Source organism: Myxocyprinus asiaticus, chromosome 33, assembly GCF_019703515.2.
Source record: "Myxocyprinus asiaticus isolate MX2 ecotype Aquarium Trade chromosome 33, UBuf_Myxa_2, whole genome shotgun sequence".
Classification (NCBI taxonomy): domain Eukaryota; kingdom Metazoa; phylum Chordata; class Actinopteri; order Cypriniformes; family Catostomidae; genus Myxocyprinus; species Myxocyprinus asiaticus.
The window spans coordinates 4,766,567-4,790,558 of NC_059376.1; the positions used below are offsets into that span (position 1 = coordinate 4,766,567).

Below are 23,992 nucleotides of genomic sequence, written 5' to 3' on the forward strand. Positions count from 1 at the left end.
TCATCGTCGCCCCACCTCTTAGGGCCGCCCTTCAGCCAGACTCACGACAGGAGCTGGGCAGGAGAGCGAGAAGAAGTGCCTAATTGGCAGAAACGGTGCGCCGATTTTGTGCACTTTCTTTTTAATCTTGTACTTTTTGTGTTCTTTCTTATTATGCAGTAACTGACGATGATTGATCTATGTTGCCATGAAATCAGACAGCCTCCGCTCGAAATCCGAATCGGTCAAATGTTGTACAGCATTTGGGATAATTATCCATAATTGTAAAAAAAAAAAAAAATAAAATAAAAAAATAGTAGTTAACAGCCAATGGCCATGTACATCCTCTTTTTTATTTTCTAAATCACAAGCTATTACTGCCACAAAGAATTAAAGCAATTTCCCCGTCGTCAGGCTTTATGTTTTATAATGATAAACAGCATGAAAATAAATGTGATTGCTCCAGAATTCGCCAGATCATTAAGTCGTGTTGTGTACCACTGCATCTGTACGATTATCAGGCTCACGACCTCCTGAGTTTCAGAACTTGCACTGTGTACGCCCAGCAAAAGACTGCTGCAAGTCTTATTATGAGATGTGTTTAGACAAAAATTAGCTCAGTTTTACCTGCACGTCTTTGACGTCCTGTGTGCCGATGTTTCCAGGTAAAGAGTGGATGCTGTCCTGACCGAAGCCAATTGAACCTCTGTAATTCACTACAACAGAAAACACATCACACATCAGAAATATGACATGAAAATCATACGTTTACCTTCAGTGTTCTCATTGTCATCCAAGATGGCAGCAATCCAAGATGGCAGCATGTGTGGCAGCATGTGTCTTTGTTAGCACCTGTCTTTATTTGTTTTAAGTAATTTTGTTTAAAGATTTAAACATTTATGTGCTTCCTTGATACAGAAGACTTTGGAAGTTTTTAGTATTTTTTTATACCTGGAATGGACAACTCATTGATTGGTTTTTGGGGATTCTAAACCAATTCCTTTCAGCACACTAAGACTTTAGGAAATTCTAGTTTGTTTGCTTTGTATGTTCTTCAAGCAAGATTTTAGTTTTTTTGGTTACTGTGTGACTGAGCTACTCTGTCTTTGGAAGTAACTTTTCTGGCCACAGATTCTTTCTGCTTGTTTAATCACACTGTTACTACTATTTTTCCTGCATTGAAATTTTTCTGCGATCAGCATATTTTAGTTTCTTCTTCACATAGGCTTCTTCCATTACCTCTTCCCATGGGACAGTAAGCTCAATCACTATGACTTTTCTAGCTGACACCGAACATGACACTATGTCAGGCCTCAAAGTGTAATGGCAACCTCAGAAGGGAATTTCAGCTGCTGGTCAACGTCGACTGCCATAGACCAATCGGATTGACCTTGCTTTCCTCTGTGCAGTGCCTTGCGGCACCTCCCTTTTTAACAAAGTCAATGAACTTCCACTGAGGAGCATGGTGGCCTTTGTTTGCCTTTACACGCCTCTAGGATCTCTGCCAGTTTTTGCAGGACCTGATCATGCTGCCACCTGTACTGACCTTGTGCCTAGGCGATCTTGCACACAGCCAACATTTGCTACAGATTTGCTCTTGGGGCCTCACAGAGGGGATAACTCTCCTCTTTGCCATACCATAGAGGCAAATTTCCAGGGCTTGGAAGACTATCATAGGTGGATCTTATTAGAAAACTTAGCCTTGCCTGGGGTACCTTCCACAAGTCAGCCCACCCTAGAACTCTACAAGATGCACCCTCCCACACTGTCCAATGCCCTTGCTGCTGCTGGCTGACTGTTCCAATCATATCCCCTTCCTCTTCCATCTTTCCATCTCCCTGGGACCACTCTTTCTCACTAATGCTTCACCAAATTTACCTATCTTCAGTCTTCACAAACAATGTCACTACACATGTTAAGCTTGGCCTCCACCCTTCATCCTCAATGTTTTCAGATTTTAAATGATAATTTTATTATTTTATTAAACTCTCTTCCTTAGAGTATGTTGGATAAATCATTTTCTAAAAATGCTAGGTATATATTATTCATTGTTATATTATTATTAATATCTAGAAATGTTTAGCCTAATCCAGGCCTAAATACTATTTCACAGGATATTACTTCAGCTGATTTTAAATACAGGATAGTTTAAAGGGGTCATGACACAAGGAACAACATTTTACGTGATCTTTTGACATGTAAGAGTTCATTGTACTATAAAAACAGTAACTTTCAAAACTCAAAACTTCCTCAATACAAGTAAGAGCATTTATTTAAATCAAGATGCAAAAAGGACTTTGGATTTTCCCTACTTTGTGATGTCACACAGATGAACACATCAGCACATGACTGCCTCTACAGCAAGACATCAATGCCTACTTTTACATCATTGCATCCTCAGCACGCCCAATAGCGCTCAGTCAGAAACGTAAAGACGAGAGAACAAGACAGATGGGCCTACTCTACACTAGAGGGGGCTTACACAGGACACATTCTTGTGCCCATCTGGAATATTTTTAAACCTTTTTCTGCATAAACATGCAATAGACTAACTGCTTCGATCGTTATCACGCATCTCACACAGCTTTTAAAAGACACAATGTCAAATTATAACTCTTAAAAAGAGACCTCCATTCTGTGTCTTGCTGTTTTGAGAATAAAAGTGCTCTGGATGCATTTTTCACCCATCTGCACAATTTGTAATTGTTGGTCTATGTATACATGAACTAGATGTATGTCTGTATATCAGCATGAGTAACTAGTTTGATACATTCAGATGCAATGTGTTGGATATGCATTGTGTAAACCCTGAAATTTAGTATTTTTTTGTTGTGGAGCTGGTTCTCTCTTCTGACTGGGTTTCAAATACATATGGCTGTATTCGAGGGGCTGCATGATTTTAGCCAATCATAACAATGGTTATTTACACAGAAGTTTTAAAAGAGACACTGAAGCCAAAATGAGTGTTTCAGACAGAGGTCCAGAGACAGGGTGGAAAATTATCATATTTTACTAAATCATGACTGTTTTGGTGCATAAAAACTTTACTAACATTATAAGTTGACCTCAGGGAAAATTTTGATTTATCAGGAACCTGGCTGACCAAATCAGTTACTGTCAAAGTTAATGGAATTGTTGTTATAATCAGGCATGGAATTTAACTATTCCAGTTCTGATTCCTCTTAACAATTCCAGTTCCTTAACGATTCCAGTAACAATTCCAGTAATGATTCTTTTAGAGCTTTTGAGGAAGAACTGTTTGGAAATAGACTTAGAGAGGCAATTCTTATAGCATTTACCGCCCTCTTTAGTCTGTTGCCATCATGATGGCGCCACGGATGGCCGCCTCGGTATGGAGCGCTCCTATTGTTTTGTTGTTTTTGTTTGTCATGTGCTTAGTAATCTTTTTCCAGTCAGTTTTACCAGAGACGAACTGCTGAACATTCAACAGCATATACCAGACAATCTTTTCCCGGTTTTTGAATATTCAGATGTTTTGCTGGACATTTTAGTTGGGGGCGTGGCTGTGTTGTTCAAGAGACGCAGGCGAGGGAGACGAGCAGGTGTGCTGGTCAAGCTCCGTAGGCACAGTTTTCAAACAGCGCTGCAGAGTATTCATCTAGCGAATCTCTGCTCTCTTCCTAACAAAACGGATGGACTACATCTGCTCACCCGCATAAACAAGGACTTTTCAACCTCTGCTGCCTTGTGCTTCACAGAAACCTGGCTGAGTGAAGCCATTCCGGACAGCGCGTTACATCTGCTGGGCTTCCAGCTGTTCAGAGCGGATTGCATTTCGGAGTGAACGGGGAAAACGAAGAGGCGGTGGAACATGCATTTACATCAGTGAAAGTTGGTGTACAGATGTAACAACATTAAAGAAGATGTGCTGTCCTAATTTGGAAGCGTTCTTTATTAACTGTAAGCCTTTCTACTCGCCGTGGGAGTTTTCCTTGTTTATTCTGGTGCATTATTCTGATGCTGACAACAGCTGGCTGATCAGATCACAGACACAGAACAACAATACCCGGACTCAGTTATTATTATTCTTGGGGATTTTAACAAAGCAAACCTCACACTTGAACTGCCCAAATACAGACAGCACATTACATGCCAAACCAGAGACAGAAATATATTGGATTACTGCTACACAACAATAAAGGATGCATATCACTCTGTCCCTAGAGCAGCTATGGGACTCTCTGATCACTGTCTGGTTCATCTTCTTCCAAACTACAGACAGAAACTAAAATCTGCTAAGCCTGTAGTAAGGTTTGTAAAGAGATGGACCAATGAAGCAGAGCTGGAACTACAAGCCTGCTTTGACTGCACTGATTGGAGTGTTTTTTAGGTTGCAGACACCAATCTGGATGAGCTCACAGATACTGTAGATACTGTAGATTTGAAAGGTACAATCTCGCACCCCACACCCGCTCTGACCTTCACTTCACACAAACACAAACACAAACACCTCCTGCTGCCCCCTCCTCTCCACTCCTGCTACTCAACCTGCACTTAAGATCCGTGAACATGATGTGTGCCGTGTCTTTCGAAAACAAAAGATAAGGAAAGCGCAAGGCCCAGATGGCATTTCACCTGCATGTCTTAAATCCAGTGCTAACCAGCTGGCCCCCATCTTCACACTGATGTTCAATAGATCACTGGAGCAGCGTGAAGTTCCCTACTGCTTCAAATGCTCAATCATCATTCCTGTCCCAAAGAAACAAAAAATCACAGGACTTAATGACTTGTCACCCTGACGTCTGTGGTCATGAAGTCATTTTAAAGACTGGCGTTGGCCCACCTGAAGGACATCACTGGACCCTTTCTAGATCCCCTTCAATTTGCTTATCAAGCAAACAGGTCTGTGGATGATGCAGTCAACATGGGATTGCATCATATCCTGCAACATCTGGACAGACCAGGGACATATGCAAGGATCCTTTTTGTTGACTTCAGTTCAGCTTTCAACACCATCATCCCAGCTATTCTCTGGACTAAATTACACCAACTCTCCGTTCCCATGTCTATTTGTCAGTGGATTACCAGCTTTCTGATGGACAGGCAGCAGCTTGTGAGACAGGGGAAATTCACTTCCAGCACCTGCACAATCAGAACTGGTGCCCCCAGGGATGTGTGCTCTCCCCACTACTCTTCTCCCTCTACACCAATGACTGCATTGCCAAGGACCCCTCTGTCAAGCTCCTGAAGTTTGCAGATGACACCACTGTCATCGGCCTCTTCCGAGATGATGATGAGTCTGCATACAGAAGGGGGGTTAAACAGCTGGCTGTCTGGTACAGTCAAAACAACCTTGAGCTGAACATGCTCGAAACGGTGGAGATGATTGTGGATTTTAGGAGGAACACCCCAACACTGTCCCCGCTCACCTTTCCAAACAGCGCTGTGGCAGCAGTGGAGTCATTCAGGTTCATGGGCACTACCATCTCACAGGACCTGAAGTGGGAGACCCACATTGACTCCATTGTGAAAAAGGCCCAGAAGAGGTTGTACTTCTTTCGCCAGTTGAAGAAGTTCAACCTGCCACAGGCGCTGCTGTTACAGTTTTACTCAGCAGTCATTGAGTCTGTCCTCTGCACTTCAATATCTGTCTGGTTGGTTCAGCTATGAAATCGGATATCAGAAGACTACAAAGGACAGTTCGGACTGCTGAGAGGATTACTGGTTTCCCCCTACCCTCCCTTCAAGAACTATACACTTCCAGAGTGAGGATGAAGGCTGGAAAAATCACTCTGGACCCCACTCATCCTGCCCACTACCTTTTTGAACTGTTGTCTTCTGGACGGCGCTACAGAGCACTGAGCACCAGAACCGTCAGGCACAGGAACAGTTTTTTCCCTCAGGCTATCCTTCTCATGAACAGATAAAACTGCCCCATTGAGCAATAATTAATGTACAATATACAGCTTAGTCTTTTTATATTATCCAACACATCCAACCTCTTCTGGTCACCAAGAGCCAAGTCGCAAGTGCACCGCAAGTGCCTTATCCACCTGGGGGATCACCGAATACCCCCTGGCCACTCCACCATCGAGGGTAGTGAGCGGGGGAGCTGAAAGACCGGGACCGGGCAGTAAAAGGTGCCTCCCACGATCTTGTCAGCTCCTCATGCACTTCCGGGAAGAAAGGAATGGGGGAGGGGCGTGGCCGTGTGCAGCGCCCCAAGCCCAAGAACCAATCATCGAGCCGTGAGGGTTCAGGGGAGAGTGGAGGTTTCCACTCTAGCCCGACGCCCGTGGCCGCCCAGGTAAGCATGTCTGTCATTTCCACGTCGCCGTGAGACTGGGCGACCATTCCCGAAGGAGGAAGCCCAGTCGAAGCCTCTGCGTCAGACTGGACGAGCCCGCTCTCCGATGCTGCGCTCGATAACTCATCGTCTTCCCAAACTCTGAACGAGAAGTCGAACTCGCGCTGAGACGAGCCGGCAGTCTCATGCAAGAGCCCGATCGGGGCAAGCAAGCGTACTGGGGAATGGGAGGTCCGTGGGGGGATACCCGGCGGAGGTGGTCCCATTGATGTCCCCAAATCGCCCCCAGTGCTAACCGACGCAGCCTCAAACCCGTAGGTAGAAGGACCGGTGCGGGGAGCCGCAGGGGTGGCTTGCTTTCTTACGAGAGCAAGTCGTGACCGCAACGTTGCCATGGTCATGTTCTCGCAATGAGGACATGACTCATCCACGAACGATGTCTCCACGTAGGCAGTGCCCAGACACGTAAGACAGCCATCGTGGCCATCAGAAGCGGAGAGATAACGACCACAACCAGGAATAACACACAAACGGAAAGGCATCTTTAAAAAGATGTTCCGTGTGTGTGCCGCTCTTTTTGTGAATGAAAATATACTCTTCTAGAATATACTCTCTTATTTTCGCTCAGCCGAAGCGCCCAGGGGCGTTCTATGCACTCCACGGGTGCAGAGGAGGAGAAGCCACTGAAATGTGCCGTAAATCCAGCAGTTTTGAAGTGCGTCTTTGGAGGGAATTTAATTCAGTGCACTGAATACAACCGCTCGGCTCCGAAGAGAAAATCTGAAAGAGTGGTTGCATACCAGCTCCTTTCCAATTGCCAATTCTCATTGGCCTTTTTTCAAAAAGCAGAGGTGTTTGGATCTCCCAAGAGTGACCCCTAGTGCCACTACATCGACACAATGTCGAGTGAGTGATAGATAGGGAACTTGTGTATCTTTAACTACACACTGTCATATGAATAACCAGTCAGTAACTGCACTGCTTAAATAAACAGGCCAAAGGGGTCTCACAGGTCTGAAGATCAACATAAAATATACAGTAAAAGTTCCAGAGACAGTTTTGACTGTGTTATGTAGTCTAATGTTCATACTTCATGCTTGTAAGACTTCAACAGTTCTTATTTTATCTTGAGTTGGACAATCCTAACTTGCGCACAAAATTCAGTAAGTGATACGACTGATGTGTGTTTTCAAAAAAATAAAAAACAGCTCATTAGTCATTCGTTCAAGAATCGGACCACAAAGAAAGTGCCATATGTTTTGTGCACTCGATTTAAAAGAGCCGACTCATAAGAGTCATTCATTCAGGAATCAGAATACACAGGGCTCGCTGTGTGTTTCACACTGTAGATTCTGTAGAGGGCAATGCTGTCGCTGAAATGCACTGCAGGAAACCGTGTCAGAGTATTTTAGTATGGTGTATTCCATCCAAATCGGTGGAAAATTTCATGCAATGGAACCGAAAGTCATGAAAATAATATGCTTTCGGCATTTACATTTTTTTTTTTTGAACCAGTTCTGAACAAGAACCTGTTCTCAGTACCCAACCCTAGTTAGAATGTATATTGCACTAATCACCAAAGAATAGGGGCTGGTTTTGCTATATAGACAAATAAATGTAAATGTTAAAGTAATAGTTTTATTTATTAATGACAACAAAAAAATTTAAACAACCCAAGTTTTTCAAGGCAGTTAAATCACAATATGGCTGTAATATTCCCTCTTCTATAGTGAAGAATGATGTGATTGTATTAGATATATTTGAAGTTTTGAAATGTTTTACTGAACATTTTATTTCATCTGGACCTTTGTTTAGTTCTAATTCTAGTTCTCCTGATGTGATGGATTTAAATTCAGAATTTAAAGAATATGAGTTTTGCTAATTCTACTACTTTCAGTTTTGCTCCCTTGTTAGTTGCAGAGGTTTATAATGTTTTGAAAAAAAAAACAAATCCAAGAAAACTGGCAGGTCCAGATAGATCAGAACCTGTTTTCTTAAAATTAGCTGCTGACGGGGCCTGGGTAGCTCAGCGAGTAGTGATGCTGACTACCACCCCTGGAGTCATGAGTTCGAATCCAGGGTGTGCTGAGTGACTCTAGCCAGGTCTTCTAAGCAACCAAATTGGCCCGTTTGCTAGGGAGGGTAGAGTCACATGGAGTAACCTCTTCGTGGTAGCGATTAGTGGTTCTCACTCTAAATGGGGAGCGTGGTAAGTTGTGCATGGATCACGGAGAGTAGCATGAGCCTCCACATGTGGAGTCTCTGCGGAGTCATGCACAACGTGCCACGTGACAAGATGCACGGATTGACGGTCTGAGAAGCGGAGGCAACAGAGACTTGTCCTCTGCCACCCGGATTGAGGTGAGTAACAGCGCCACCACGAGGACCTACTAAGTAGTGGGAATTGGGCATTCCAAATTAGGAGAAAAGGGGATTAAAAAGAAGAAAAAAATAATATCTGCTGACATCTTTTTAATCTTTCCCTGGCTACAAATATAATATCTAAGGCCTTTATGAATTATAAATAATCACAGATCTATTTCCAATCTCTCTGTAATAGCCAAAGTACTGGAATATTTGGTTAGTGACCAGATGAAAGATTTTATATGCAATTTTTCAGTATTGTCTAAGTATCAGTCAAGTTTCAGAAAACAATCATAGCATAGTTATTGCTACTATGAAGGTCACAAATGTCATTACATATTTTGATACAGTGGACCATGATATTTAAATGCAGCGCCTGGTTAATTCAGGCTTTTCTGATAATGCTAGGTTGTTTTACTCCCTAGTGTTGGGCCTCATGTATTCAGATAGAAGACAAAGGCAGGCCTAACAGTCGTAAAATCTAACTCAGCCCCCACACATTCCATGTCGTAAATTATACTGATAAAAATCGTGCCAAAATCAAACAAAGGGAGTCCAAAACAGACTACAAATACATGAAGCCTTGCTCACTAAAGGATCTATCTCTCAACTCCTATTAGATGAGGCACACAACAGAACGTCCCTCAAACATGACATCATCAGGAGTTCAAATAATTCTGAAATGCTTCCAGAGTGGCTTCCAGCGACTTAGTTCACCAAATACAGACGTAGCTTTTTGCTGCTCTCCGGTGCAGCCTCGTGGCATAAGGAAGTAATGTCCGACTTGAAACTGTAGCCATACAATCTCCATCTTGCTGGACGAGTTGAGATTACTCTGTGTTCAACCGAACACTAACAGATCCGAAGGAGACCACTGAGCAATTCGCATCTTCATCTGTTGGCCTACAGAAGTGAAGAGATTAAAGATTTCTCTTCCATCTTCAATCAAGTTGACATTTCTGAGTTCTCCGCCAGCCCGCCGAGAATCAACAGCCGTACCGCCCGCCGACAGAGCGAGGAAACGGCCTCCCATCATCACACGAGCCTCAAGGAACCGGGTCAAAGTTAAAGGACGGAGGAAAACACATTCTACCTGTGTCCTCATGCGATTCAAGTAAGAGGTTACATCTGGGCAGAGATAGAATATTATAGTGTGTTATTCTTGTGTTTCAAGGTTTTTGCTTGTACAGTTTACGGACCGCCATGTCCGCTCATTATTAATACTCAGGGTATTAATTATCACGAATTTGTTTTGCTGTATTGTGGTCCAACCAAATTGGATTGTTGTGCATTTTCGCCATTGCGGGTGAGACAGAAACTGAGTTCATCCATTAGAGTCAAATAACGCAGGACTTTTACGAGCCCCGCTCGTAAAACCACGTCTCTGAGTGATGAACACAGCTGCTTTATCTCCAGCTATCGCGAAATCAGCTTTCGGGCTGTCACTTAATAATCTCTCTCTCTCTCTCTCTCACTAACCACACTGACACACACACACACACTGTCACACACACACCTTATGTTTTATAGGATTATTTTTATTTCCATATCTAATCATATCACTGTTTAGTTTGTAGTTGTAAGTCGGAAGTTTATTGACTGCATTGTATTAATTATTAATTGATATTACTGCATAAATAAACTTTTGTTTATATTACAAAGAGAAGTGTTTTGGATAAAACTAAGATTTAGATTTTTACAAATTCAAAGAATGTTCAATGGACTGAAAGTATTGTCACTCTACAAGGTCAAAAATTTAAGTGGTTTCAACTTTTAAATACTTGGGATTTTTAATCGATGACAAGTTGTCTTTTAAGCCTCATACAGTATACAGCTGTTAGTGAGTATGCTGAAATTGAAATTATCCTTCTATTTTAGGAACAAATCATGTTTTTCACTTGATGTTAGAAGACTACTGATTGAAGCAACATTTTTGCCTTTACTTGAATATGGTGACCTGTTGTATATGAATTCATCAGCGCACTGTCTTTATATGCCGGATGTAGTCAACCATGGGGCCTTAAGGTTTATTACTAATTTTGCAACATTTACTCACCACTGTATATTATACTATAAGTTGGTTGGACATCTCTTTCATTACACTGACTTAGTCACTGGCATATATTTATTTGCAAGGCAATTTTAGAAAGACTACCTATTTATTTCTCTCTTTGTGATGCAGAAATGTGGTGTACAGTACATAGACTACAGTCTTAGGATTTTTTATTTATGACTGTTCCTAAAGCTTACTCTGAAATGGGTAAAAAGGCTATTAGGTTTTCAGCACCATTTATTTGGAACAACTTGCAATCTGTCCTTAAACTTAAAGATCTTATTATTCTTAGTTAATTTTAAATGATTGTTAACTCTAAGGAACTAGAATCTTTTGATTGCAATAGTTGAAAAGTATTATCATGCTTTTATATGTTGTTTTATATGTTGTTGATTCATGTATTTATATTGTATACTGTCTATATTTGGTTGCTGCCTTTCTTGGCCAGGTCACTCCTGTAAAAAAAAAAAAAATATTCAAATCTCAATGGGACCAACCTGGATAAATAAAGGTTACACAAATTTAAAGAAAAAAAGAGGCAGGAGGTTATTTTTATTCTGAAAATCCATGGAAACTTCTTAAATACAGTTGAAAAAAATTATCCCAGGATTCATCTCATCAAATGTGTTCAAAAATAACACAATGAATCATGCCCCCTGACCTTAAGTAAATTCTATGTGGAATTTTCCTACCAATGAGGCAATTCAAGCACAAAGTACAACCTTCATGTTTTTGCAAGTCGCAGTCAGCAGGAGGCACTATGTGCAGCTCTAGCTGTACAAGTACCATACAGTTGTACAGGCAACAGCCCACACTTAAAGAGAGCAGGCACCACAAAATGCATAAACAAACCTCACTCAGCAGGATACGTCAAATACACCTGGATGGAACTGAATCTCCAAATGCAGGAATTTCAAGGCATGTTTTTCAAAGTGTTACAATGCACTAAATTTGACACAGCATCCTAAAGATGCAGTATTTACACGTGAGATGCTAAAACCCAGTGAAAAGTGAGGTAACCACAGCAAGACGTTCCAAAAGCATCCGTCTGCTGCTTGTGTACATGCTGCAGATGCAAATTTAAAATAGCACAGATGCAAATTTAATAAAATTAAAATAATTTCTTATTTATTTAAAATAAAAATACCAGTTAGGCTTGCGACAAAACACTGAGTTTAGGCTTAAAATTAACCTTACCGTGATTTATCCAAATCCATGATGAATAGCTACTACATATCCAATCACTTTGATTAAATACCAAATTCAGTTGACATAGAGTATTTGACATGTTAATTACTTTATGACTTGTTAGGCATTTAAGGTAAGTAATAGTGTAAGTGGTCCTTACCGAGCAGAACACTGAAGCCCATCTTACACAGGACTGCTGTAGACAAGAGCCACTCCGACACCAGCACTGAATGAGGACCACCTGACAAAGAAACACACACACACACTTCGTTTAACATTTTAATGAAGTGAGAAGTTCACTTCATCCTTGAAATATTGGTTTGATAATTTGCATGTTATTATTAAGGACACTGTAGAACAGACCATGTGGCATGACGATGAGTGGTAGTTTGGTCCCTGCCATCATTTCTTTTGGTTTTAACAGAACAGCATCAAAGTCCAAACCAGCTAATACATCAGTTACAACACAAAAGACAGATGTGTTCACATGTTAGAGTTTATAAAATATATTTCATATACACTACTGGTCAAAAGTTTTGAAACACTTACTCATTATTATAATTCTTTTTTTTTTTTTTTTTTCACATTTTAGAATAATAGTAGTCATCAAGACTATGGAATAACATAAATGAAACTATGGGAATTATGTTGAATTATGTGACTAAACAAAATCCAAAATAAATCAAAACTGTGTTATATTTTAGCATCTTCAAAGTAGTCACCCTTTGCTTAGAATTTGCAGACATGTACTCTTGACATTTCCCCAACCAACTTCTTGAGGTATCACCCTGCATTTTAAACAGTATTGAAGGATTTCCCATCTATGTTGGGCACTTATTAGCTGCTTTTCTTTATTATTTGGTCCAAGTTATCAATTTCAAAAACTTTTTTAAATTAAATTTTAGTTTTATAATGAAATAAATTAATATGGTGGCACAATTATATTTTTGTCTACAAAACTAATTTCAAACATTTAAGCATACGCCTTCAGATCAAAAGATTTTTAAGATCATGAGAAACATTTCAGTCAAGTGTTTCAAAGGTTTTGACCGGTAGTGTGTGTATATATATATATATATATATATATATATATACACAGTATATTGTAATACATGTTGATATACAACTCAACACCTGGCATCGCAAGATATAAGAAATTTATCTGCAATAATGCACGCATGCTGCAGTACACATTGAATATTGTTGTGTCACTCAGATCTTACAGTATTGACTGTTGTCCTGCTCAGGCGGTGGGCTGAAGTTGACAGTCTGCCAGCTAATATCTGTGTGAGGTTGAGTTTCCTCCAGTGTGACCCATGACACCTCACTTTCACAGCCCTTCACTGGCAAAAAGCCCACTCGCTGCAGAAGACAAAGTCATCAAACTAAACACACAGTATTGGAAGAACTGACAACAGGATGCTGGCATTCACAGTTTTAAAGTGAAGAAAGTGTTGATGTCAATCCAAAAATTTATGTATTTATCTGCCTGCATGTATCAACAGGGATCCAAACTCATGAGGGGTGAAAAAGGTGACAATATCTGGTCCACAAGCATGTTTTCACTGGAAAAAAAGCACCAATTCCAAGCTTTTTAAATGATGCAAACGTAAAAAAATTAACTGCACAATTTTGCAGAATTAGTTGGTTCGGTTTCATGTTAAAAGACCATGTTGTGCTCAATTACAATTATGAAATGTTTGTACAAGTACATTTCTTGGAGTGTTTTCAAAGTACATAAGAGTATAAACAACACACGTATTTTAGCTTCTGACCACTTTTATAATTTAGGGGCACGATTTATTTTATTTATTTATTTTTTTCACCCAATTTGGAATGCCCAATTCCCAGTGCGCTTTTTAAGTCCTCGTGGTCATGTAGTGATTCGCCTCAATCCGGGTGGCGGAGGATGAATCCCAGTTGCCTCCGCGTCTGAGAGCATCAACCCGCGCATCTTATCACGTGGCTTGTTGAGCGCGTTGCCACTGAGACATAGCATGTGTGGAGGCTTCACGCCATCCACTGCGGCATCCGTGCTCAACTCACCATGCGCCCCACCGAGAACGAACCACATTATAGCGACCACGAGGAGGTTACCCCATGTGACTCTACCCTCCCTAGCAAACGAGTCAATTTGGTTGCTTAGGAGGCCTGGCTGGAGTCACTCAGCAGGCCCTGGGATTCGAACTAGCGAACTCCAGGGGTGATAGCCAGCGTCTTTTCCCACTGAGCTACCCAGGCCCCTTATTTAGGGGCACAATTAGAAAATTACTAATAAACAATTTATTGTCGTTGCTGCTCTTATATGTTATATATAAACTGCATGAATTCCTCTGCATTTGAGAACAAAACACCAAACCAATTTGCAGTTATTGTAAAGAAAAATAACATAAGCACACTTTTCAAGCAGAACACTTAACAAAAAGAAACTTGTTACGATTTAAACTATAAAACAACAGATATATGGTCAAAAATTAAGACAAAAAATTATTTGGACTCTAGATAATGGCTTCATTAAAGATTACAAGTTCAAGTATTTTAGTTTTTAGTTTGCAATCCTTTCATTCGCAGAACTTCTTCACAACGTCTAGGCATATAATCAACAAGTTTCTCTAAAAGCTGTGGTGAAAGTTTCCTCCAGGTTTCAGCCACCAAAAGCTTTCAGTTCATCCACACTAGAACATCAACGATCGGACATTTTCTCGAATTCAATGAAACGATGAGGATGGTGCATAAACTGAAAATTACACTGAATGTCTATGGACGAGCAAATGTGTCTGAGGGCTAAAACGTGTTAGCGCGCCACCTACATTTCAGATCTATATATTCTTTTTTCTAGTACTTGTTGTCATCTAGTGGGGAAAAAAAGACTTTTCAAAGTGATACAGAGTGAACAGAACCAGAATTACATGATTGCAAAGTTGGGACAACAAAAAAACAATGTAAAAAAAACAAAACAAAGTGGATTGGGGTTGGTAAGTTTACGATAGGCTGCTCCAAGCCTGCTGTTGTTGTTATTTAACTCCTAACGCTTTCACCTAGATGCTACAGAGAGGTGGCAGGTCACCTAATTAACATACACCAAGGAGAGGTCACAGTGAAATTCACACATTTAATAACAGTAACCCGTAAGCCACAGGTCAAAGCCTCTCACATGTGCGTTCGTGTCAACATTATAACAACTGTAACACATCAAGCTATCAGAGCCAATGTGTCGCAAGCATTTTTACTGCCTTGATAAAATGAGTCGCCAATCACCCCATGTGGCCAGAGCTGAAGCTCCTCAGAGGCCAGATGACCCAGCACTGCAAGATGTGGTCGCCGCTGTCCTCCATCTCTCTGTAGAGGAGAGAGATAACTTCAACAGCTACAATGTCAGTCATCACGATGAAGCATTGCAGAAACTAGTTATGTCAACAACCTGGTCGGGAAGCCAGAGCGCACAATCCTGGACCTTGTGGGCCAAATTTTCCTTCATCACCGCAGAATCCAACTGCAAAACGCAGAACCCAACTGCAAACCGCAGAGCACCAGGTCCAGCTCACCCCGCTGCAGAACAGCAACAAAGCGGTGCAGAGGGAAAATCTCAGCCTGCGCCAAGAAGTTAGGAGCACCCAAGCTGAGAGAGTCCGGGCACAGGAAGATAATGCCCGGATGCAGGAGATAAATGAAACCCTGTGCAGGCAGCACAAAGCTGCCCAGCTAAAAGCAGAGTCAGATCAGGTAAGTGCAGCTGCTGACCTGGCCACCCATGAAACGTACAGCACCAAATCTGACATTGAAGAGGGCCCCCTCTTTAGCACAACCAGTACAAATGTGCCCCTAGGAAACCCATGGACACACGTTAGGAGCCGAGCTGCCCCAGTGGTACAGTCTCTGACTTTATCCTCCTAGACACCTTTCAAACTCATCCAGCGGACCGCTGGTTGGATGCAGGTGCCCCTCCTTCTGGTTGCCCCCTCAGTCTGTTTTCAGTCATGCCACCTTGTGTTTCAACCAGACTGATTCCACACACGAGGGGGGGGGGGGGGATTACTTCCAAGCCCAGAGTGGTGTAGGCGGCTCGAGGGCCCCATTAGCCAGGGAGCTGTATGCAACACGGGGCCCACCCCCACGCGTTGACAGGACTCCATCCCCACCACAAAGGGGAAGAAGTCGTCCTCATTGCTATAGCAATCTGAGTAACTATGGTGTTTCGGATGACTCGGATGACTCGGATGACCCGCGGTCATACCGACACCAAGACTTGCACTCGACAACTCGAGTCCTTCGCAAGGGACATAAAGCGCTTTGACCCGAGTAGTCGAGAGTCAAACATCGATGATTATCTCAGAGAAATTGAGCACAGCCTTGTTGACTTACCTCATGCTTGATCACGTGAAAAACTCAAGCTCATATTGAAGACCATGGTGAGGAGTGTTTATGTGTTCATGGAAACATTACCGACTGGTACCCGAGACCACTACTCAGCTCTGTGTAAAGCCCTATGTGAGGAGTATTCGCCATATACAGTCGAAGCCTCTGCTACCCTAGGCACTTTCGCCATCACGCAGAAGAGGCATGAGACTCTGCGCGAGTATTACAGATGCCTGAGAACCGCATACTTCCATGGACATAACGCATGAGGTCTGGATGAGGAACGGGCTTTCAAGTCTCTCTTCCTTCACATCCTCCACAAGAGCGTACGATATGACGTCACAATGCACTACAGAACAGGCAACCCTACCATGCAGGAAATCAGAAGGTATGCGCAACCTGCATGGGAGACATGCATGAGCCCTGCTTGAGGGCACGAAGTTGACGCCAGAGTCCTGGGGATCCAAGCCTCAGAAAATGGCAACCTAGCACTTAAAGGCAACAAAATGCCTCGCGTTAAGCTGAAAGTTAGAACAGGACCCCAGGAGCGTCGACCACCTCGCCAGCAGGGAGGGCAACAGAACCAGGGGGGTGGTGACCAGACACACCCCCAGGATCACTCCGGGCCAAAACGGCAAACGCTCGCCAGCCTAAAAGAAAGGTATGGTTCAAACGGAAACCCAAACAAGAAGGTGAGTGGAAAGACAAGGTTTTGAACCTCCCCAGAGGACAAGGTTTGAGACAGGAAATGGAGGGTATAATCAGGAGATGCCTGACGGAGGCAGTAACACAGCTTGACAAGCTCTGTCATTCACCAGGGCTGCCAAACACTCAAAGGAACTCCTCTTTCCTTTGTCCACTGAAGAACATGAACTTAACCCTGTACAGCCCCCCACATAGTGGGAGGTGTTTACATCAATGGTATAGTGACACCATAAACAGTTGTAGCGCTCTGGTCAGAAAAGACCGCTATGAGCCAGGAAATATACAATGACTTGTTTTGACACAGTCCTCCTCCATTCTTCACACCGCAAAGTCACCGCATCCTATCAGCAGGGTCACCACAAAGCCTCCTCAAAGCGATTGGGGTATGTGCCCTCTCCGTATGGATTGGGAAAAGGCAGGTCATGCATTTTGTGAGTGTAGTCCCTCAACTCCAACCCTCTTTCTTTGTGGGGGCAGACCTTCTGTTCAGACTAGGCACTCAGTTGGACACAGTCAACCATGTTCTGTGGTCCCAAGGGCTGAAAGGAATACTCTGACCATTCTGCAGCGCTACCTTGGGCACCAGAGGTGACATGGTCGTATACTCTCTTGTGACTCAACCTGGAGATACAATCCCTGGTGATGACAGAACCTGTTCCTCACCAGAGGAACCCTACGTTGGCTTTGAGGCCGAGGTAAATGAGCAGTCTGCCAAAGCAGATTTTTTAACGACAGAGGATCAGAGAAACGTGCTTAGGAAACTCTTTCATGATTTCCAGCCGATCTTCTCGGAGATTCCCATGACTGTAGGGTCGCATTCCCACTGATCCAAATGTGCCACCCACATTTGTACACAGTACAAAATCCCCCTATGAGAAGGGATCTTTGACAAGCTTTTGCAAAAGCAAATCATTTAAGAATGCAACTCAACCTACAACTCGCCTATCTGGCCAGTGTTATAGCTGAACGGCAAGTGGTGTCTCACCATTGACTATCACCCTCTGAATAAGCAGGTACCACTTTCCTGCTGGCCCATGATCCATTTGAACAAAGAACTGGCCAAGGTCAAAGGGGCCCGCTTCTCTACTCTGGACATGGCCATTGGCTTCTGGACAATGAGTCAACCCAACTGACCAGTACAAGCTGGCTTTCTCTTTTGGTAACTGCCAGTACACATGGAATCGTTGTCCATTCGGCTATTCAAACTCCCCAGCCGAGTTCAGTATCTTCCTCCATAAGGCCATGAGTGATACCGCTGCCAAAGGTAACCTCATCTATGTGGGCGACATCCTCATGAGGAACCAGAACTTTGAGGAACACATGACTGAGGTCTGACATGTACTTAATCAACACTCCACCGCTGGAGCCAAGCTTGCACTAGCCAAGGGCCAGTGGTGCCGCACGTGGGTCTAACAGTGAGTGCAGATGGCATCGAACCCCAAGCTGGGAAAATTCGAGCCATCCGCGACATCAAAGCTCCGACAGGTTTGTCAGAACTCAGAAGCTTCCTAGGTGTCTGCAACTACTCCTGACAGTTCATCAAGGACTATGAGGAGATAGCCAGACCCCTCACGGAACTACTCCATAAAGACAAAACATTAGAGTGGGGAGAGCCCCAGGAACAGTCTTTCCGCTAGATGAAAGACAAGCTCAGCTCTGCACCCTGTCTGGCCTATCCAGACAAGGACAAAGAGTTCCACCTTAAGACAAGCTTCTCGTCCTACCGTCTCAGTGCCGCCCTGACACAGAGACAAGACACAGACAAACGTGTTGTAACCTACGTGAGCTGACCTCTTCGTGTTGTTGAGGTGAAGTTCTCTGACTGTGAGAAGGCCCTCCTGGCCACCGTATGGGCTGTGGAACACTTCCTGAACAGCCAACGGCTGAGGGAGGGGCGGGTATCCAACAGCCGCATTGCCACTTAGATGATGGCAGAACCATAAAATGACTTTGGGCCAGGGCCTGGCTGAATGCCAACACTGTGACTGTAAAGGGCAACAAGCTGAGAATCCTTACTTATCACTTCGCTGCTCCCATCAAATCATCGTTACTATGATGAGAATACTTGCGCAGACCTCCCAAGGGTCTACTTGGATAGCTGTTCAATCCGCCATGAAAGTCAGATTCAGGCAGGAGCCAATATTGTTTGATTCAACCACAACATCGACGAACCAAACAACTACCGACTGGGCAACGAGACAAGCCAGTACGTGGAGAATGCAACAATGCTCATTATGCTCCAGCAAGCTGCCAAGTTGACTGTTGAGCAACTGACAATCTGTTTTGACTCAAGCTATGCTCGTCATAGTTTTATCTCTCACTTACCCACATGGAAAGAGAATGGTATGACGAACACGAGAAACAAGAAAGTCAAGCACTCAGAACTCTTCCTGGCTTGCGACCGACTTGGGAATGACAGTGTACTGGATAAAGGTCAAAGGTCATTCCCAAACATCCGGTCCTGACAAAGATGGTAATGATGAAGCCAACTGCCTAGCCAAGCTAGATAAACGCAATCACCCGTCAGCAGGCAAAAGAAAGGCGTGAAGACCCCCCACAGACTCTGCACCTGGGACAGAGACCCAGGGGTAGCAAACCCTACAACACAAGGGGCCTCTCAAACCCCACCGTGTGAGTCGGAAAAGCTACATGCTCTCTGTTGTGACAGCCATGTCTTAAACTGGAAAAAAGGTTTGTTGGTCTATACCCAAACCGACCAGGGACCAGCTCGCTAGGTTGTCCCAACTGAACATAGGAGAGTGATGCTAGCCCACACTCATGACTCCCCTGTCAGAGGCCACCGGGGTTGCAAGACCACCCTCAAGACCCTCCAGCAAGTTGTTTATTGGCCATCGATGGCCCACGACACCCGTTCCTATGTCAAAGGATGCCTGGTCTGTAGCCATTCCCAGCCGTCCAGACAATTGGATTGGGCCCCACTCCAGAACTGAGGAATCACATTCCCGAGGTCCCACCTCCAGGTGGATTGGATTGGACCAGTCCCCAAGTCCTCACGAGGAAACAAGTACCTCCTCATGGTTACCTGCGCTTTCAACAAGTGGTTGGAATACCTCTCTGCCCCTAACGGCACAGCCATAACAACCGCAGTCCTGCTGCTGAACCATGTGTGCTGCTACCCCTCTCCATTGATTTGGATCGAGGCACCCATTTCACCTTAAGCATCATGACTACCATGTACGAAATCATGGGTGTTGAAGTCAACTTCAACATCGTGTATCATCCCCAGTCATCTGGACAGGTCGAACATGCCAATCGCACCATTATCAACATGCTTAAAAAGTATGTTAACAGCAATGGCAGAAATTGGGATGTGAAACTTTCCCTGGTGCTGATGGCCATTAGATCTACTCCACACCACTCCACAGGAGTCACACCGTTCGAAGTGATGACTGGAAGAGAAATGAGCCTTCCACTACACCTTCTATACTGCCCTGAAGATGTCAGTGTTGCAACAGCCTATATGGCGCACCAATATGTGACCTGCGTGACCATCTTCGGGCCTTGGAACTTGGAAGCCAGCATCAAGGTATCCAAAACCTACTATGTCATGCAAGCATCTCACCGCGAGTACCAAGTAGGAGACAAGGTACTCCATTTCAGGTTCACCAAACCGGCAGGAATCTCTAAAAAGTTCCAACCAAGTTGGACAGGCCCCTTCGAGATAGTGGGAAAGCTCTCACCAGTAGCCTACTGCATCAGGGTATCAAAACCAAGCCAAACACCGGCATACAAATGGGTCCACTAGAGTCAGATTAAGCTCTTCAAGCCGTTTTCACTCCAAAGGGGAGAAGACACACCACAGTAGCACCATAAGGATAGCTACATGCCTCAACCCATACCATCGGCATGCACTAACTCCTAGCACCACTTCACTTTCATACAGTAATCAACTCGTTTGTTTCAGAATGAAAGTCTCGTGGATCCTCGGCATTCTCCTCAGCCAACGAGTCGCCCTATCCAGTGATGTGGTCGAGCCCTGCCCGCCGACCGGCATCGTCCTACAAGGGACACCTGGCCTCTTGATCACCCATTGCAATCTGTTCATCCAGAGAATCTACGTACATTTAGATCCCTGTGGTGTATACCGCAAACACATCCGCCTACCCCCACAATTGACTGAAGGCAGGTTAAGTGGAACCCAAACACACGACACAGTTGAACGTGCCAAGCAGACAGCTGTTCACACCCTTGAACAATTGCAGAAATTCCTAGTGATCGAGGAGGACTTCAGTGGCTAGACATGACTAAAATGATTTCTCGGCAGCCTGCTTGCCACGGCATCAGCAATCGGGTCACTGTTCTCTACTGGCCTCTCAGCTGCCAACTCTGTCACCATCAGTGCGCTTCAAAGGCACATGGGTGAACTCGATGAGGAAATGCCAGAAATCCAACAGAGACTCCTCCACCAAGAACAATTACAGGGCCTGGGTATAAACCTTCAGGGTACTTTAGTCACTGTAAATTTGCACTCTGCTCTTTTCAATAACACTTTACATGTTGCAGGTTAGGAATAAGGTAGAGCAAGGGGTCCTCATCGTGGTAGGTGAGTGTTGGTGTTGTTTTGAGGGGAATGTGTGTTACCTCTCCGAAAACCAACATTCAATATGGACTTTAGTCGGTATATATTCTGCTTTTCTATGATGGGTAGATTGAGGATGAATCTTATTTCGAGGTTCCGAGGATTTACATAGATTGGAATTGCGCTACCAAGACTATATGCCAGGTGTATCTGTGAAGGTTGCACAATGGCGGTAATAGCAGATCTAAGGATTTGTTCGACAAGGTCTAGGGAGACCAGTTAACTGGAATAATTCCACCACTAAGACTGTTGACTGAGGAGTTAATTTCCCTGATGAGGTCCTGCATTAGATCTCTAACGATACACACATAAGTCATGTCTTCTCTGACAACCTCTGACAAAGTCCCTGCAGTAGGGAACCAGTAAGGCCATGAGGTCTTCGGAGATCTTTTTCGGTAGCTCCGTGGACACTGGTTCATGACCCTAGATGATTTTTGCAGACGTGCAGCAAATTTTCGCATTGACCAGTGGGTCCAGCGGCTGTGCCCCACGGTGGCCACGCTACAAGTGATCAAAACTGACCGTTTTTATTGCAGTTCTGCAGCCGACAGCTGGGTGATGCCACCACATCCCACCGCAGGCTTATTGCAATGGGCTCCCTCTCCATTCAAATAAACCACAGATGGGCTCTTTTTTGGGGAAGGTGGGGGCTAACCATGAAAACCCTATCCATCCAAATACTCAATATATTACATCACTTTTTGCTCGGGGGGCTAAGGACCACCCCCACATCCCACGAAGCCACTAAACGTCCTCTTACCAGTTATTTTGGGGGAACAGCCCACAGAAGCTGCGGGGACGTGTGACCATGAACACATTATTTGTCCACTGACCACGAACACATTATTTGTCCACTTACCCACTAATTACAGGACTTTGTCCCTGGGGGACCACGGACACCTGGAGTGTGTCCAGAAGGGGACGGGGCTGACCACAAAACAACTATTTGTCCATTTACCCACTAAATTGAACAACTTACTCACTGTTGGTCTGAGGGCACTCAGCAAGGACAAATTATCTCCACTTTGACCACGTTAAAGTATTTATGAATTGTAAGTTGGTGCAATAACACCAGGGGGATGTGCTGAGTGCCGTACAGCTGTTTTTCTCAAAATTAGATTAGATTAGATTCAACTTTATTGTCATTGTGCACAGTACAAGTACAAAGCCAATAAAATGCAGTTAGCATCCAGAAGTGCAAATAGTAATATATATTAAAAAAAATAGATGCAGGTAAAGTGCAGTTGCGAATGAGGTAGATACTAAATATAACATATCTATGCAATTTATAACTCATAAATGTGTATACTTTGTTTAAAAAATTACTGTCCATGAACCATGTATTTGCGGCCATTAAAATAAGTTGGACCACCTATTTGGCGGCCTTGAAATAGATTGCACGTGGGCACTTCCTGTGTGACCTGGTGAAAATAACCTTTAATTTGATGCTAAGACCAGGGGGTTTTGAATACTTCATCGTTGGGCCCTCATTAAAAATCAGTTTCTCTCACTGATTGGGAAATACTTACAAAAAAAAATAAATAAATAAATAAAAAAAACAATCAAGAACAATATTCTGGAAATATTTTAGGTACACAAGTCAGCTAATTAAGCACTTAAGAGAAGCTATAGATTTCAAATTGGAGTCATTTGGAGCTTTCTGAAGGGTGTCCACAAAACACCCATGGAAATGAATGGAATAAATTGCTCGTGGGATGCGCCCTGGCAGCGTCCAACAGACCCCAAATTTCACACTGTGACACGTTGACACCATATCAAGAGGACTAAGGCCTAGGATGTTATAGTATATTTTTCATTATTTTCAATAGATCTCCATGCTTGTCATAGGAATTAATGAGACAGCCTGCCCTGCAGCCCATGTGCAGCAGTACATCAGAGACTTTAATACTTAGCAAGCACCTATGACCTCCAAATTCTAAAACCTGATTTAAGGGCCCCTGACGGCCGAGGATCTTGAATTTCAAGAGCCTGTGACCTTTTGACCCCTCCTTTCTAGACGTGCAACTTGCCCATTAAACCAATGCATTTTTCATAAAGGGTCTGTGGACGACATCCCTAATTGGGCCAGTTAAGTGTAAAAAAAGGTCAAAGGGTCACCGAACTCTGGACACGGCCTAAGAGCACCCTAATGAGATGTGTCAATTTTGGGGCGTTTGGACCATTCTGAGCACCATCCATCAACCACTTACCAAAAATGAATAGAATAAATTGCAGGTGGGACTTTTCTAGTAAGGTCCCACCGCCCCTAAATTTCACATGGTGGTAGCTCGAGGGCCCTCAAACACTATATTAAGCGAATGAGTCTCTACAATGAGGACAGACTGATTGGGCAGTTATGCAGGTATCTCACACAGGCCTCTTCAACTCATGCCCAGACATAGCCTCTTGAATGTTCAGAGTCAGCTAGGGTTAGAGTTGGGATCTACGTTCAGGAAGGATCTGGAGTTTCAAGTTCCTG

At 43.6% G+C, this 23,992-nt stretch overlaps 1 protein-coding gene across 3 annotated transcripts in view; it reads right to left on the minus strand.

The window, feature by feature from the left end:
- Positions 1 to 23,992, minus strand: part of apeh (acylaminoacyl-peptide hydrolase) — a 148,222-nt gene that overhangs the window by 55,953 nt on the left and 68,277 nt on the right. For all 3 annotated transcript variants that reach the window (XM_051670153.1, XM_051670154.1, XM_051670152.1), the window contains exons 16-19: positions 13,076 to 13,214; positions 12,216 to 12,299; positions 12,013 to 12,093; positions 607 to 695 (exon numbers count right to left, since the gene is read on the minus strand). In XM_051670153.1, the coding sequence (XP_051526113.1) occupies positions 607 to 695; positions 12,013 to 12,093; positions 12,216 to 12,299; positions 13,076 to 13,214 (393 nt within the window). The remainder of the gene's footprint in view (positions 1 to 606; positions 696 to 12,012; positions 12,094 to 12,215; positions 12,300 to 13,075; positions 13,215 to 23,992) is intronic.